This window comes from Chiroxiphia lanceolata, chromosome 4 (genome assembly GCF_009829145.1).
Source record: "Chiroxiphia lanceolata isolate bChiLan1 chromosome 4, bChiLan1.pri, whole genome shotgun sequence".
NCBI lineage: Eukaryota > Metazoa > Chordata > Aves > Passeriformes > Pipridae > Chiroxiphia > Chiroxiphia lanceolata.
In genome coordinates, this window is record NC_045640.1 from 27180489 (window position 1) to 27198099 (window position 17611).

General features: G+C 40.0%; 2 protein-coding genes across 6 annotated transcripts in view; one reads left to right on the forward strand and one right to left on the reverse strand.

Annotated features, from left to right (window-relative positions):
- ATP10D (ATPase phospholipid transporting 10D (putative)) overlaps window positions 1-10066 on the forward strand; it is a 44593-nt gene extending 34527 nt beyond the window's left edge. The window contains 5 exon segments of the mRNA XM_032685324.1: window positions 319-519; window positions 1190-1270; window positions 1514-1618; window positions 2953-3140; window positions 4919-10066. Of these exon segments, the coding sequence (XP_032541215.1) occupies window positions 319-519; window positions 1190-1270; window positions 1514-1618; window positions 2953-3140; window positions 4919-5441 (1098 nt within the window). The 3' untranslated portion in view covers window positions 5442-10066.
- Window positions 10067-10073: 7 nt separating this feature from the next.
- CORIN (corin, serine peptidase) overlaps window positions 10074-17611 on the reverse strand; it is a 122027-nt gene continuing 114489 nt past the window's right edge. For 3 of the 5 annotated variants that reach the window (XM_032685327.1, XM_032685325.1, XM_032685328.1), the window contains exons 20-22: window positions 15646-15917; window positions 13374-13507; window positions 10074-12940 (exon numbers count right to left, since the gene is read on the reverse strand). In XM_032685327.1, the coding sequence (XP_032541218.1) occupies window positions 12758-12940; window positions 13374-13507; window positions 15646-15917 (589 nt within the window). In that variant the 3' untranslated portion in view covers window positions 10074-12757. The remainder of the gene's footprint in view (window positions 12941-13373; window positions 13508-15645; window positions 15918-17611) is intronic. The other 2 variants (XR_004356593.1, XM_032685326.1) reach the window with 2 other exon arrangements.

The window sequence follows — 17611 nt, forward strand, 5'->3', positions numbered from 1 at the left end:
AGAGACCAGAGACTCATATTTCTTGGACTGAATTTCCCACTCAAAGCCATTGTCTGATTTGATTAAACAGTGGGTAATGGGTATTACTAATGTGGTGGCAGCATGACTATTTAAACAAGTCATGTCTGATTTTGAAGTGTAAAACTGCATGCTGGTCAAATATAATTTTCAAGTGTCAGATGGCATGAACTCTGTAGCATTTATACCTAGTTTTCCACAGATTACTGTAACCAGACCTAGGATCTACCTGGTTTTCTCCTGGCTTTTAAAACACTTGTCTGTGAGTAACATTTTATCATGTCGTCTTTGACTTTTCAGACCTACGTGAACCTCCTATTTTGGTACCAGTTTTTCTGTGGGTTTTCAGGCACATCAATGACTGACTACTGGATCTTGATTCTTTTCAATCTCCTTTTTACATCGGTGCCACCCATCATTTACGGTGTCTTGGACAAAGATGTATCTGCAGAGATACTCATGCAGCTCCCACAGCTGTACATGATGAGCCAGAAATCTGTGGTAGGTTAAAGAGTGCTTGGCCTGAAGCAAGTTGAAATGGTCAGCATTTGAGCCATTTTTATCTTTCTTTCATGATTCACCTCAGACAAACATTGTTTTAAAGCACTTTATTAGAAAAACATCTAGGCCTGTGCAATATGTGCACAAATAAAATCTGTTTTTCAGAAAATTTTTGTTGGCTCTTTTTAGTCATAGACCCGATCTTATCAGACATTTGGATGATAAGAAAAATTAAAGACTTCAGGTGAAGCAATGTACTAGATAAACATTGTTAGAGAAGTCAAGCAGAGCATGTACCAAAAAGAAGGGGATGGACAAAGAAGAAAGTGGGACTTGGCATTCAGTGATGGTAAAGTGCAGGGTACATCACTGTCTGCTAGCCCCCTCCTTTCCTTAGTACTCAGTTAGCTACAGCTCTAGTAGGTCTGTTCTGACAGAAACGACTGTAAGATCAGAGTTCCCAGAGGTGGCTGCTGATTTAAATACTAACAGTTATGGTTGGAGGGAGATCTTCATTCTAATAACTATAACACAAAAGATGCTTCTTTCATTGGGAAACTAAATGGAATTACTTCTGCATGTAATCTTTCCCCAAATCCAAATTAAAGCTAGTTAAGGATGCAGCAATTTGTTCAGTTTGTTTCAATGCCATTATGTTTTTTTCTCACAGGCTTACGTGCCTTCAACTCTCTGGATAACCTTGCTGGATGCTTTTTACCAAAGTCTGGTTTGCTTTTTTGTGCCTTACTTTGTAAGTGCTGGATACAGAATACGTTTATACATTTTGACATGCTTAAAACCTAGGCAAATCAGAGAATAAATGAAGTATTTGATTTTTCTTCCTCATATATAAATGTATACTAAGAAGATTGTCATTGGAATGGAAGTGAAATGTGTGCATGCAAATATGTATGGTATTGAAACTATTCATGACACTTTGTACTGGGACTATATGTAAAGAATATGTTACACTGACTGCTGTCTTCCTTTACAGACTTACTATGACTCAGACATAGATATTCTTTCTTTTGGAAACCCTATAAACACAGCTGCGCTCTTCACAATACTGTTTCACCTTCTCATTGAGTGCAAGTCTGTGGTGAGTACTTTGTTTCCAAAACAGTATATTCCTAACAGAATATGTGCATACAGCTTTCAATAAAATGAAATGGAAGAAAGATCTTCATATACAAAACAGAATACATATAAAAGGGCCAAAACCTAAATATTATACTTATGTGACCAAGTGAGCTCTTCTAATGCACCTCTCATTGGAACCGATAGAATTACTCATATGACTAAAATTAATAAAATTTGGCCTCAGAATTATTTGTAAACAGTGAAAGGATCCTGCCTTGTTAGGGTATGGTGGATTTTGGGGATGTCAGTTCAGTTTTGCAAATGATAAAATCAACCAGTGATCTACTGAAACTTCCGTAGTTCCCAAAGCTGCCATCTCAAAGACAACAATGTGAATTGTTGATTTTGAATGCTTGGAGCTGATGATCTACTCTGTTGCCAGGATGAACAATTCGGAGGGGTATTTTGATGCCAGAATGGGAAAACCAGTATGGTACGGAAACATTATTGCAGTTTTAATTAAGTCTGTGCAAGCTGAAGCATCTGCATTACCTTGGATAAAGTTATAGCCCTTACAAGGGTAATATTTGGCTATTTGGCATAATTTTAAAGAAAATACGTTTATGTTTACAGTAGAAGGACACAGGTTAATGGATTTTATTATTTATTTGACTTTTTCTGAAAAATGTTTTTTAGGATTGTTTTATAATGGATGAAATTTCAAGTTGTGATTTATTGTTCTCTTGGGAGCATGGCAGCCACGATAAAAATGTCTTTATTGAGAATATATGGATAGCATGCGTGTATTCATGCTCTGAATAGAGAACTTGGCTTAAATGGGTTTTGTTTGGCGTTTTTGAATGTCAGCAAGCTGTCAGACCAGTGACAATGTTGTTTCCTATTATAGTTGTGTAGGTGTGAAATTACAGAAAACTCCAGTGTAGAAAGCTAATTAACCTCTCAAGCAAGATACATAAGGGTGGTGTCGTGAAGATCTGGCCTCCATTTACTTGAGAAAGCTTTCTTTGCTGCAAGTAGATGAGGTGGTAACCTAAGGCAAATGACATAAAAATGTCTTTCACAAAAGAATGAAAAGCTATGAATTTATTAGAATAAAATAAATTAAGTGGTTGGGGTACCTATGTACTGTGGAAAGACGGCTCCATTCTTTCTGGACCCTTTTGTATGAAATTGGGAATATTATCTGAACAGATGTATCCTCTGGTACATTCAGCAGCTGCCCTTGGAGGAAGAGTATGCACGTTCATGCTTACCAGTGTACACATATACAGGTGTTACAGGTCTTCCTGTTTTAGAACTTAAATCTAATTTCTTTCCTTTTCTGCTTTGCAGACTTGGATACATACAGTAGTTATAGTTGGCAGCATCCTGTTTTACTTTATCTTCACTCTGGCTTTTGGAGCAACCTGCAAAACCCACAACCCACGATCAAATTCTTACTGGATCATGGAAAAGCACATAACAGACCCAGTATTTTACTTAGTTTTCCTCCTGACTACTTGTGTTGCTCTGCTACCCAGGTGTGTTTCTGTTTTATAATCACAGATTTCTGCTGTTACCAAAATTAGTTTTCTGTGACTCAGTGATGTTATAAATCTCTGGCTAGGGGTCTTCCCCCCCAACCCCCAATTTAAAGAAAATTTCATGACTCTACCTGACCAAGCTATGCAAGGACAACTTTTTAGTGACACTTGGTTCTCAAAGTAAGTTTCAGTACTAAAAAAACATTTTGTGATTTACATTATATTAAATATTGTCTTTGAGGGGAAAGAAACAGTAATTTTTGTAACCACAGAGTTCATAATTTATATACAAATCAGTGATCAAAGCTGGACGTGTACCATGCTTAGTGCATGGACATATAAGTACCGTGCTTAGTCTGTGTTTATTTGTGAAATGATTTTCTGTTTGAAATTTATGTCATGAGTATATACACAAATATTTAGAACGAACAATGCATGTACAGACTTCTTTGTGAAGTGAAAACACACTGACTAGATTCACAAGGGGCCCTGATATTTTTTGCCTCACTGAAGAAGTCCAAGTTCAATAACTCATTCACTCTGGAAAGGCGGGAGCATTGGGTGGAGGTCCCAAACTCCAGCATGCTGAGCAGGGAGACACCTGAGTGAGCCAACAGAGGAAAACGGTGTGAAAACCAGTGAAAGAGACTTGATCAAACTCTCTGTTTAGCTCTCCTTAGTAGCCACAGCCATCTTCCTTTCACTGGCTGAACATGAACTCAAGTCTGCAGCCTATCAGTGAAGTGCCTCTGCTAATTTGTTCATTCTTCTGTGTTTTGTCTCTTTCATTTCAGAAAGAATTAGACTTGAAATTGAATTGCACAGACAGATACTAAGAAGTGCTGGGGAGAATAAGTGCTGTTTCTTCCTCACCTGATGTAATTTTATATGGCTAGACACAATCTGAGCACCCTTTCTGGGTCAAGTGCTGCAGTACAGGCTGCATAAGTTGTCAGTGCTCCCAGCAGGAGAGCTGGCAGAGCTGTGCCTGTAGGTGCCGGCACTAGCCACCAAGCATTCAAGTCCCCTTTGAACATGGCTTGATCTGTGTCTTAGGCATGTCATCCAGGGGTTTGGTACACTCAGTGGGGCTCATGACTGACCTGATATGACTGACAGCTTTGGTTCACACTTCAGCAAAAGGACAAACTGTGAGGTACAAGAAACATGTCTGCTCTTTTCTTTCCATCCTTGCTCCTCAGCTTGGCTTCAGGTGCTGACAGTAGAGCTTTCTCTTTCACACACAGTAAATCTCCCCTACATGACAAATAAGTAGATAAATGCTGTTCTGGGACCTTTTGGTAGGGCTGTAGAGAGCCAAGGCAGGTAGAAAACATTCAGCTTGGTGTCTGCTTCCAGTGTACAGCTGTTCGATTTTGTAGAAGACAGTGTGTTTTATGGTGAATTAAATGCAAAGTAAACTGCGCACAGATTTTCATGTCTTTTTCCTGGGGCCAACACTATACAGAGAAAGTTCCACTTCCAGGGTAGTTGGAACCCTGGCTCTTCACTGAAGCTGGCAGTGCACACTGGTGCAGAAACTAGTGTGTAGGAGAACTGTATTCAGGACAGAAAAATGAAAGCAGCTGAGATAATATCTATCTTTGAAAAAGACAGTTTTATGGCATGTTCTGGTGCAGTTGCTGGACTAAGAGTTTCCAGAGCCTGCTGCAGCCTCAGGGTTACTTAAAGGTGTTCAATTTCCTTTAGTGTAGCTGGAAACAGCCTTGAGTTTGCTTTTAAACAGCTTATTTGTAACTGTGTTTATTTTGTAGATATTTTCTGAGAGTTCTCCAAGGAACATTGTTTCCATCTCCCTTATTGAGAGCCAAGCACCTTGACAGACTGACCCTCGAGGGGCAGACAGAAGCAATTAAGAGATGGAAAGATGAGCGCAATGTGAATGATAGAGGGGACTCCCAAGCTACTTCTGTGTCTTTCAGTTCAGCTGCAGCTGCTGTATCAGAGGAAGAAAGCACTGACAGTGTTTTGCCAACATCTAAAACCCCTTTTCAGGCCTGTTCAAGAGATGGGTTAGTAGAGGACACCTCTTCCTTTCTAGACATTCAGGATGATTCTGGGAGTACAAATGACTTGAACTCTAAAAAGACTGAATTTCTGAACTTATCAAAGGAAACTAATACAGATACATTTGGTGGTATTAATTCATGTGCCAAAGTCTCTGTGTGTGCTTCTGAAGTGGGCAGCAGTGCTGTATCTCCAGCAGAAAAAGCAGGTTTGAATTCTCTTTTGTATGAAGAAGATGCTTTACTCTGTTTTACAAAGTTGGAATGCTAACTGGTTAAACACAAGAGTAATAACTGCTGATTTATGCTACACTGTGGTTCTGTTTTCTTCAACCAAGGTAGATGGCGCACACATTTCCTTAAAAGCTTTTTTGTTTATAAAACTTTTCAATAATTTATTAAGATGTTCAAGATCTCAGAGGCTGGGTTGTTTTTTATATATCTTCATACAGTAGACTTTGCATACTGCTTTTTTCTTGTATGCAACATTGCATAATACCTCATGGTATTGCATGGATGCAGATTTGCAGGATCCAGTTCAGGTAAGTCATCCCACTCCTTTGCAGTGCTACCCTAGAATCCTAGCATTCCCTGGGATTCACCATTTGCTGAAGTATGAAGTAAGCAGAAGGGCTGGGATGTAATGTTACTGGTTGGCTTGTTTCAAGACTTATAGTTACTTGTTACAGTGTGTGTACACAGTAATTTCTATAACCATTATGGTCCAGTTTGTTCACCAGGCTATTGCATGGGCCATCTCACTGCTGGCCAAACACCTTTTTAACCATCAGGAGAGCGGCCCAGAAGAGACACGTGTCATGTGTGTTCCTCACCTTTCTCTTCACAAAAAGAGCAAATCCTAGTGCAGTCTTTTGTTCTCTGTGTTGGTTCATCCTCCTACTGCATCCCTCCATTTCGACTCCCTGTACCATTCCACGTTATTTGCCACTGACAGGACTTCTTTTCCTCCTCACTCAATTCAGATGTTGACTGCTTGACTTTAAACTACCTCCTGCCTGCACTGCAGAATTTTCTGGCAGTGGGTAACTCCAGTCTGTCTTCAGGCTTTCTCTTACAAATAGCAGCTTCCAGCTGATGAGATCACTCTTCTTTACTCTCAAGTGTTTTTACATTCTTCCAGACTTTTATAATAATCAGCTGAAGTGTCTCTAAAGGCTGCTCAGAAGAAGGTATAGCCCACTGCATATTCCACATCTGAGTGCTGCTGCTCATCTATCTTGGAGGTAGATGAGTCCTACCCCTGTCATTTTCCCACTACTCAGCACACTGAACAAAGGTGGTTGAGATGCACATGACTACTTCTGGATTCCAGACTAAAATATGGCTACCATTTTACTTCCCTCCATTTACTTCCCTTTGCCAGTTACATGGCAGATTTATGGAGGAACTTAGGAAAATTGTTTGTATCCGCTAACACCTGTTGAAATAAAAAATTTCCTTAAACTATAGCTGCTAATGAATTATTGGTATTGAGCCCATTTTTTGGTTCTGTTACTTTCTGAAAGTTTCTGCTTTCCAGTTGCCAAGATTTGTGTTTATTATTAGGCACTGTGTTTGGGGCAAGGGCTCTGCTTTTTAATTGAACCATGAGCTTTACACATCAATGATCAACATTACATATTCCACATCTTTTAAGATCTCTGCAAGAATTTAAACAAACACTGTGAGGTCTGAGACAGCTGCTGCTATGCAGGGCAGATATTGAGGGCATGCTAAGTTCATTCAAATGCCGGTCACCACATGTTACCAAAAGTTTAAAACAGTTCTGTTTTCAAAAGGTAGAATGAAATTCGGGCTGACTCCATCCCTAGTGTTAGTGAGGAGAAAAAGAGAAAAATAACCTTTTTGTTTTTTCTTCTGTAGAAATAAAAAAGAGGAAGGAGCCAGTGATGACAGCTATTTCTGAATTTTTTTTTTAATCTGGTTGAACATAAGACAAAATGTTTTGTTAAGTTCTAACATCAAGTTAGTGGGGACCTTTGAAGTGGTGGCAGACATTCAAATTCTAAGAGATCATGTTGAGCATGTTCGTTTGCAGTTACGTTTTCAGATGTTTGTCTGTAACATCCTTCTTGCTGTGGGGGCACCTTGCCAGGAGTGGCCTCCAGCTGTTCAAGTGAAACATCTCAGCTTTCTCTACAAGCCATGGGAGCTGCAAGGTGTGCAAAAAGAAGATGCAAAACAGCCAGCAGGTTGTGCAGGGAGATGAGCTGGTACAAGGGCAGAATCATACAGGGAGAAACTTACTGGGATGCAATGAAATCATCTACTCTGCTGCACAGCCCCAAGGCAAGCTCAGCTCTACCCTTGCAATTCATAGCAGATGTTCTCCTGTTGTAAAGAGCTCCAGAGAAATAGGCCAGGCCAGTGCTTTCCTGCCCTAGAAGTCAAATACTGTTTTTGTTTCTATTGTCTGACCTGAATGAATCATCTGCACCTTAAACCTACAGCACTTGTGTCTACAGGGTAGATTGTTTTTATGTTCTGTGAGTCTGTGACTCTATGACTGAGGCATGTTGAGCTTTTATGGAGGAGCTTTGAGACTTAGCAGTGATCTGAGGGAGTGCAGGGCTCAGCTCTGTCCCCTCCTGTCACTGTGAAAAAGAGTTTGGAGGACAACACTGGCCTGTGACCTGCCCTCTTATTGCCTCTGCTGCAGGAGCAGAACCTACCAGCACATTTGTCAGGTAGATCATTTGGAGTCAGGAATGCACATGGGTCTTATACAAAAGCCGTAAATATTCAGAGTAAGATCTTACAAAACCTGTCTGTAAGCCATGGCATCAAAATAACTACATGAAGAAAAATAAGTTGGAGTCATCTGTCAGCCCTGAGACCAGCTGCATGATGCCTCTGGGACATTTAAATTGCTATTATGTGACTCTTTACAAACATGGTCACCCCACTACTCACAGCTTAGTGCAGTGAGGCTTTCAGGACACATCTTAAACTGGATGAAAGCTGATTTCGTTTGGGTCTCAGAAGTGCCAGGCTCTGTGGGTTACTGTGAAACTTCAGATCCTTTTAAATGTTTCTCTCTGCTGAGATTGTGTTTTTGTACCACTTGAAATGGTGCAAAATAACACACACTTTTTTTATTTTGTGTCTTGCATCACTGATGTATTTGATACTGCATGTTGCTTAAAATTGTCCTCTATAGGTTGTGTTCTAGTAGAGGACTTTGACAAGCAGTCTGAGTGATAAAATTATCTGTTATCCATTGCATAAAACACTTTTTTGGGGGGTTGGTGGTTTTTTTTGGTTGGTTGGTAGTTTTTTGGGTGGGGGTTGGTTGATTGGTTGGTTGGTTGGTTGGCTAGTATTTTTGTGATGGACAAGCAGCAGAAATACTTGAGGGCTGTTTGCTGTGATCACTTGCTCTCTTTTACTGAAGGGAAGATGAAGGTAGGGAGTCTTTAGTAAAAGCTTCAAAATGTTAATTGGCCATATCTAAAGTGGTGCCAAATGAAGGGTGCAAACGAACTGCTCTCCCTATACTTCTCAACAGTTCAATGTTCCCTTCATTATTTTTTTTTTAGCACTGAAAACATCATGATCCCCTGCTTGCTTCTGCACTCCTGCACTTAGGCACAGCATGACCTCACTTTTCCATTTTGAAAACAAGCTTTTTAAGATCATCTCACAGGTGCCTTCCAGATGTCATGTACATTTACGCTTTTGTCATTTTAAAATAAACCAAAACAACCACCTTGAATTGCCCCAAACTTTGCAGCTACACCTAGAGCAGCTTTAACTGCCTTTGTGTTGTGCAATATTTGATTTTTCTTTCACTGCAGCCATGCCTGTGCTAAACATTTGCAGGGGGCAGTCAGCCATTGCCTTTACTGAGCAAGTGTTTTGGCAGCACTGAGGTTTGGTCTGTACCTGGGGCACAGTTTCAGCTGAATGTTTAGCCCAAGCTAAACATTTCCTCAGGCCCACTGGCTGCAGCCCAAGGCTGAGGAGAAGGCAAGGCAGAGTGCCTGCTGCTCCCACCATCCCTGGCTCTCTGCAAAGGCTAACGGGCAAATCCTGAATGTGACTGTGTTAAGAACGTTCTCACAACTGGATTTCAGTGTGGTTTTTGTATTATTTGTTCTTGTTTTATTCTGGTTGTTTTACTCTTGCCCTCATGGTCCTGGCTGCCTTACTGCAGTGAAAACATACATTTTAACTGTTTTAAGCTTCTGTGTGCTTTTTATTTTGATTTCAGCATGTTTGCATGTTGTTGAAATGCTGTGTACAAGTTAAAAGAAGATTGTTATTTCAAACTAATTGTATTCCGGAGAAATAGCCATAGATGTGTTCAGATTGCAGATTTAGTTTTTCAGATTTCTCAGTCTGTTGCTGGTAATATTCTGTATTGGAAGCATACACGCAGAAGAAACTGAAAGTTGTACAGTGATAGTAGTGCCAGAATCTCCACAAGTGTTGTTGCAGTGCTAACAGGCCTGTCAGGGCTGCTAAAAAAAAGCCAGCTAAGGGTACAAAAATGCTTTTTGGAGGCTATTTTTAGCCGTTATTGCTAAAGTTATAACTTCACATCTCCTTATTACCATTTAGTCTCTGTAAAGTTTAAAACACATTTTCAACAGAGAAGTTATTTGGAAAATGATTGTAAATTTTTATTAGTACAACTAGAAAGACGCGCATCGGCTTGACTGTGTGGCATTGCTTCCATTTGGAGCTACAGCTGTGGTAGAAGCAAAACTGACAAATGTTACCTTACCTGTAAGAGAAAAAGTGTAATTATGATCAACACATAGGGAAAGGCTTGCTACAGTGGAAGGAAGAGCATGTTTGCCTATTTCATGTGCACACGTAAAAAACCCAGTATAAAAATACCTTTATAAAATTACAAATTTCCTCTTTACACGGAATGTTGTGTCAGACAGAGTTGTGTGGAAGGACAAGACCCAACTGCTCCCTCCTAAAGCCATTTGGGATGGGGTTCAGCCTGTAATTTCTTCATAGGAATCCCATACAGGATGGGTCTAGACCATATGTTTAAGCAGAACTCTCCCTCATTTCCTGGGAGGGACTGCTTGGAAACTGGTGGCAGGCCAAACCCACTTAATTAAAATGTATAATTACATGTTATCATTTAGTAATGCTATTATCTACATGAATGATTATATGTACTCCAGTGCTTTACAATATTCGAAGCTGATAACCACTTCATCTAGTGGAGAGAAGTCAGGCTGGGCTGCTCATTCTGCAACAGCACCTCTTTGGAAAACAGACCTGGCTGAAACCTGTTAGCAGGCATGTCAGAGGGACAGCAGGGCTGGCTGGCTCTGGCAATCCCCGGGGCCGCCTTCTCAGGGAACTCTTGGTAACCGGCTCCGGGACTTTGAGCTTTGCTGCCCTACAGCTGCAGAGGTCCTGGCCCCAGAGGAAAGCTGAAGTGAGGACTGAGAGCTCCACCCTCGATATCCTTGAGGCAAAGATATCAATAACCTGCTTCAGCTGTAATCTACTTGCACTGGAAAAACATGGTCACAGCTGCTTTCTCTCATTTACAGCTGGGGAAGAAGAATATTAAAGTGTTACATAAACCCAAAAATCCTTAAGATACCAAAAATAAAAAAAAACCCAAACAACTAAGCCAAAACCTGGCAAAGCCTCAGAGGGTTTTCTTTCTGAGCATGAAACAGTGATTCAATAATCAATTAGTTTCAGAATCCATAACATAAATCTTGAATATGTATTAATATTGATGTCTGCAGTGCTGCCTAATATGACTAATGTTCTAATGTTAGTCATGCTAAAGAAGATATGGAGATAAGATTGCTACTAAAGCAATAGATCTATGTAGATAAGTTGCAACACGATTACTAGTACCTGAAATGTCCATGTGTTGCGTCTTTCAATGCACGTTTCCACATATGTCAGTCATGGTATTGACAAGGCCCTGCCATGTTGTTATGGGGGCATGCCAGAGGTAGCAGAAAGGGTAATTATGTGCCTTAGGCTGGATTTGTGGGGGACTAAGTACAGCACTGAAAACACAGTTTTTAAACACATTGTTCCCCAGTGGAATTCATCCTGTAATCCTCGGGTTCCAGACTTCTCTTTCTTCTCTGGCCTCCCAAAAGCTGAGAGCTGTGCTGGACATCACCTACAGCAGTTGATAAGACACACTGTCCCTCTTGCACCATGAAGAGATGCCAAGCTCCATTATAATCTTTTTCAACCAGACTCTTGGAGTCAAGGCTTAGTCTCTTACTACTGCACAGAGCACTCCATGTCTGGCTACCAAGCACAAGAGCTAGGCTCTTTGAGCCTTTGCTGGGAAAGCTGTTGTACTTAGCTTCACGTATTTCTAAATACTCATTTGAACAGAAGCTGGAATCCCAAGCTGCCTATTACTCAAGTTTCTTTCTACTTTTTACCTTTTCCCAAATTTTTACTCTTGTTAGTCAAAATTAAACTTTAAATGCAAGGCACTAGAAGAGACCTATCAAAAAATACTCAGTTCCCAGTATTATGGACAGTGCCCATACTATATCTTTTCCATTTTAAATCTGCATATTCCATCTCTCACCAGATGTCCAAACTAGCTGACTTTAGAAGGGGAAACCATTGCAGTGGCATAGGCAACCTTCTCATGTTTTTAGAGGGCTGGAGAAGGTCCCTGCACGCTTTGTGTGCTGAACACACATGAAGAGAAAAGCCAGTGGGGCACAGGTTTGATAAATGCACTGATCACTGTACTGCTGCCAAGACATGGATGTTTCCTGGACACATTAGGATATTGGAAGCTGCAGAAAATAAAGTGGTAGAATCTGTTTAAAGAGTGTGAACAATAAAGTTTTGGTCTTGGGTGCCTCAAGTGGTAGTTACGGGTCTTTTGGCCTACTGGTTCCTCCATCACTCCTCTGAGATGCCCAAGCTGGCTCTGGGAACAGAAGTTGTGAAGTCAGGACAGTACAGGGTTATGTCCATGCAAGTTTGCCACTCTGAGGGACAATGCATTAGCTCAGGCACACTGGGAGCATGTGGCTACACACCTTTGCAGACGTGCATATGTGCTTTGATATGTCCTGTGCCATATGGGCGTACAAACCCATCAATCTCTTCCACACCCTCCAACGTATGGTACGACCATGTCTTTGTGTTGTCCATGTGAATATATGTCCTGCAGTGCCATGTGAATGCACAGAGTTCCTTCCTCATGACAAGGAGTGAAAATGCGTGTGCTGCTAATTGAATAGTATTAAAATAGGTTATTTAAAAAGGTTTTCCTAGCCTGTGCTGCTACTTAGTTTTAATAGCTGAAAGGCAGAAAGTGGCTGATTCTTTCCTTTTAAGCCTTTTGCTGTGTTTGGAATAGCACCACAACACAGTTAAAAGAAAAGTCCAAAGGATTATTAATTCTACCCCAAAGTATATTCATCATCAGAGGGTTCATCATTAACATAAACTGCATGTTCTATAGCTCCACAACAAGAACAGATAGAGCTTGAAACTACTTTATAGAGTTTCTGGACTGCAAAACCTTTAGTATTGAAGTGCTGATTCCTTTTTTCTTTTGTCTGTCAGCACAATTCTTACCATCTGGAGTTAATTTAGCAGAAAGGTGTGGATGTATATTTGTCTTTCAATCCACTCAATAAAATGTGACACGTTACTGTAAACTCCAGGTCCCAAAACCTTGGAAAAGCAGACAGAGCCCCAGGATGTTAAACCAAACAAAGTCCAGCGCCCTGCAGGTTGCTCGCACACAAGTGGTCCTCCACTGTCACCCTGCAACAGAAGAGGGAAAATCAGTCTCATACACGTGGCTAGCAGTCATGGTTAAAGCTACATCACAGTTCCTACAGCCATTTGCCTTTAGTAAATAACTCAGCTGTAAAAACCAGCTGCTCTGCTGAACGATGTAGCAGCACACAGCATTACCAGTATTTATTACATTTGTACCAAAAATTACCTGCAAAAGGCTCATACAAATTAAAAAGTTAACTAATATAGATTAACCCTAGAGTCTTCAAGCGGCATTTAATTATCATGAAATTGTTTACATCAGTAGTAACAATAATAGTAATAATAATAGAAGTTTGTTTAAAATATGTAAATAGATGGTTGTCATTCCTATAATAAAGTATGCTATGCCTAATAAACATCACACTACTTTGATTTCTAAAAGCAGTTTTGACTGTTTCCATAGAGAGAAGCCTACCATGCAAGAGTCCACAGTGCCAGATTCATAGCCAGCACACAGCATCCTGCTGGTGATGATTTTCATGTCAAAGTATGACTGGCATTGTTCTAAGGAAATGATGCGAACCTCTCCTTCTTGAAGCTTGAAAGGCACTGATAAACAGAATTAAGCATTAAACTATATGCAAACACACAAATACTTAGCTATGATGGCTGTTTGAGATATGAGAAACATTTTCATTGGGATGAATTTTTAATATTGCTCTATGTATATTGAATGTAAGGAGTGAAGAATCTCCCTTTAGCACAAAGCCAAGGTGAAAGCCAGTGGATTTTTGCACTATTGCATTGCAGGATTTGTGACTGTCATGCTCCTGAGCCAGGAGCATTATGTGTTGCATTCTGGAGAAGGACTGAGCACTAGTGCAATGCTGTTTATTGAACGTTTGCACCTTGACATGATATGGTGTGGGATTTCTAAGACGGGACAGTCTGGAAATGTCACCTTCCTCACATATGAGGAAGGTGAAGTTTGATTCACTGTTCCATGGCAGGATCTCCCTGTTTCTTGTGTTTCTCATGGTAAAGCCTGGTATAATCAAAGCCATTTTGAGTTATGTTTGGGTAAATTTGACTTACAGAATGTATCAGGGAATCAGAATTCGAAGCTTATTGAAATGATTGTATCACTTTCAGGAGACAATAAAGGACTTCTTTGTAGACTGGACAACTGAGTGAGCTCGAATTCTAATCAAAGCTGTTCAATCTCGGGTGTGCAGTAATAAATGGTTCTTGATGCTTCCTAACATAAAACCTTTAAAAGCAACACTGACCACATTAGAGAACAAGAACCTTTTTCCATTTACCAGTGCTGTGAAAGAGTTCTTTTGGGCTTTTTTTCCTGACGTTACATAGAGATATTTTTAGATGGATAAAGCTGCTAGTAAAAGCCTACTCCTCATGTGTGCAGTTTAATTTTTACCCCATTTGACCCGGCCACTGCAGCTGAAGTCCCACCTGAAGCAATATGGAAAGGAAAATTTCCTTCTCCCGTGTACAGAAAAGCCATCCCTAGTAATTACTTCATCATGGCTAGGCTTCGTGAACAAAGATTTGGGAAGGCTCTATCCACATTTATTACAGAAGTAATTGCTATAATAATAGCAAAGGGAGAAACGCAATGGCTAGTACATTAACAGGGTTGGGGCGGGCTAATTTGCATATGATTCATGCAGAATCATTTTTCCTGAACAGAGATTTACATAACAGTTCTTGTCATGGGACGCAAGGATTGCGGTAGCCAAAGAACAAGAAAACACACTAACATTCTGTTCAAATACAAAACTAACAGCTGTGATTATGGAATAAGTTGTGTCACAAGTACAAAGTGTGATCCAGTGTGCTGATTCAAAACCCTATTCCTTCAGCCTGTGTACCAATGCTTTCAGTGCCTTCAGCTTTCACTGAGCTAGGAATGTTTCCACTTGCAATGATGATGCGATACCTTTGCAATACAGTTCTGAATACAACTTGGACCAGTAAAATGATAAGTAATTCAGGTGACTTTCTTGACAGGAGTTTCTAGGTCCTCAGCATTTTTAAAAGTCAAGCCACTTGTCTAAATAAGGATTAAGAAGCATAAATTGAGGCTGCTGCTTTGGAAAAGCTAGGCTCTAATCACAACTTGATCTCTTCGAGAGTTCATAGAATCATAGAATCATAGAATCAGATTGGGTTGGAAAAGACCTCCAAGATCATCAAGTCCAACCCCTGATCCAACTCCAATTACTATATCATGGCACTAAGGGCCACGTCCAATCTCTTTTTAAAAACCTCCAGGGATGGTGAATCCACCACCTCTCCGGGTAGGCCGTTCCAATGCCTGATAACCCTCTCTGTAAAGAATTTCTTCCTAACATCTAACCTAAACCTCCCCTGGCAGAGCTTGAGCCCATGTCCCCTTGTCCTATTGCTGGTTGCCTGGGCAAAGAGACCAACCCCCACCTGGCTATAACCTCCCTTCAGGTAGTTGAAGAGAGTGATGAGGTCACCTCTAAGCCTTCTCTTCTCCAGACTAAACAACCCTAGCTCCCTCAGGCTCTCCTCATAGGACTTGTACTCAAGTCCCTTCACCAGTCTTGTTGCTCTTCTCTGTTGTTCCAGTTCCCTGGTATTTACTAAGACCCAGTAACAGTATAAATGAATGAAGGTTTGTAACAGGATCACTCATTTGAGTAACTCAGTAGAAGGTTCACATGTCTTTCCTAAAGTCCCAGAAATTCTCATCTTACTTTTGTTGCCCATGTGTCCCCAGCCTGTGATGTAGCAGTAGGTGTCTGGCTGAACCAACTGGTCCTTGCTGGGCAAACAGACAGGTCTTACATAGCTTGTCTCATTGATATCCTTGTCAAGCTCCACGATGCTTATATCGTAGTCTACGACTGCTCTGTTGTACCGTGGATGGAGGATGATGGTCTTCACTAGTCGGGTCTGCATGAAGCCTGATGGATGATCAAGATTGCTAATTCCAAACACTACTTTCCAAACAGCTGCATTTTCTCTCCTTAGTAAAAAAAAAAAAAAAAAAAAAAAAAAAAAAAGAAGAAAAAATGTGAAATTTCAATCAAGACCTTTCTTTTAAGATAAAATACCTGAGAATTTTTTCTCCCTTCTTGCACACTGCACTTTGCAAAGCAATGCGCATACAAATACTACAAGAAAAAAGAAACACTTAGGCATCATTCCTTACAGCTAAGATCTGAGCAACAAAGACACTGCTTTCCATTTCCTTCCTATCTGTAACCAAACGCGTTAAAACTCACTCCGTTAGAAGATATGTAACCATCTCTTAGTTGCTGTATTAAAGGCTCTCAAAATCATCTCTTGGATCCTGCCCAAGTATTAGTTGCTCACATGCTCACTGGTGGGCACATTCAAATTTTGCTGGGATGAGAATATTGTTCAGTAGTCTGCTGCTGACAGCAGTAAGTCTAGCTGAAATCCCTATGGAGTCTCAGAGAAGCAATGCTATTATGTAAATTAAATATTTTATGATGGACATGGGAAAAGTCCCTTATTTATTGAGCAGTCAGTCTGTGCCAAGCATACTTTCTATGCCTAAGATCAAAGGTTATTTTGACTCTTACATTTGTTTAAGACTCTTCTGGTAAATGTACAAGACCACAAAGCAGTGATACACATGATACAAGTTGGGAAGACTGAACTAGTGTCAGTTGAGACACAAGTGAAAAACATAGATTTTATGAAAGGCTTCTCTTGATCATAACTGGTCACAGAACAAGTTGCAGGTTCCTAATTATTCTGTGATTCGAAAAGCCCTCAAAAAAGTCAGCAGTTCTCACAACTGCTGAAAGACAGCTCCATGTAACTAAGAACCTTTGACAAAGGATTCAAAGCAGTGTAAATCAAAGCATGCAAAATTTCAGCTTTTTCACAGTACTCAACAGGATTGTAATTCCTGTAATTTGCCAAGAGATATGGTTGCTAAATAAAGGCTATTTTTATCTTAAGAGTTGGATGAAAATTCTGATATTTCAGACTATAATGATCATTTTACCATCATGATCAGTTTGCAAGTTTTTCCATAAAGTTACAGAAATTAAGAGCTAAGAATATTCATAGACTCTTGTTTTTATGACCATTGAGAAAAGCATTGCCTAGAGCAATAAGCAGTCACAGCCAAAATGTATTGTCCTACAATTAAGAAAAAATCTTACTCTCTCGGATGCTTTAATATAATGCATTTCAAAACAATCTTGACAAAACTCTGGGGACTATACTAATAAAACTAGCAAAGACCATGATGTTTAATGCAGCTCTTTCCATGACTATTTGTATTAATACTACATTACTGTTACGTATTCCTCATGTTTTGTATTCCGAACTTCATATTAACTTCATAAAATATTTTGCAAAATGGAGCATTTTGTATAAGGCACCAGAGCACTTTAAAGTCTCTTGAAATTCTTGTCTTATCTAGTTGGTTTGGGAAATTTTTAAATACTTTTTATCAAGAAAACTCTGTGACTTCAAGAATGATCTTGCTGTTGATACATTAGGCTTACAAATGGCTTGTTACAAATGAAGAATCTGAAGATTTCAGACTCCTCAAATTCATTCAGAAAGGCAGAAGAGAAAAAAGTTCATAACTGCACAATGAATTATTAAACTGGAATGTTAGTACTTTAAGGTCTTTAGAACAAAAATGTGAAAGAAACCTATTACAAGTAATACTCT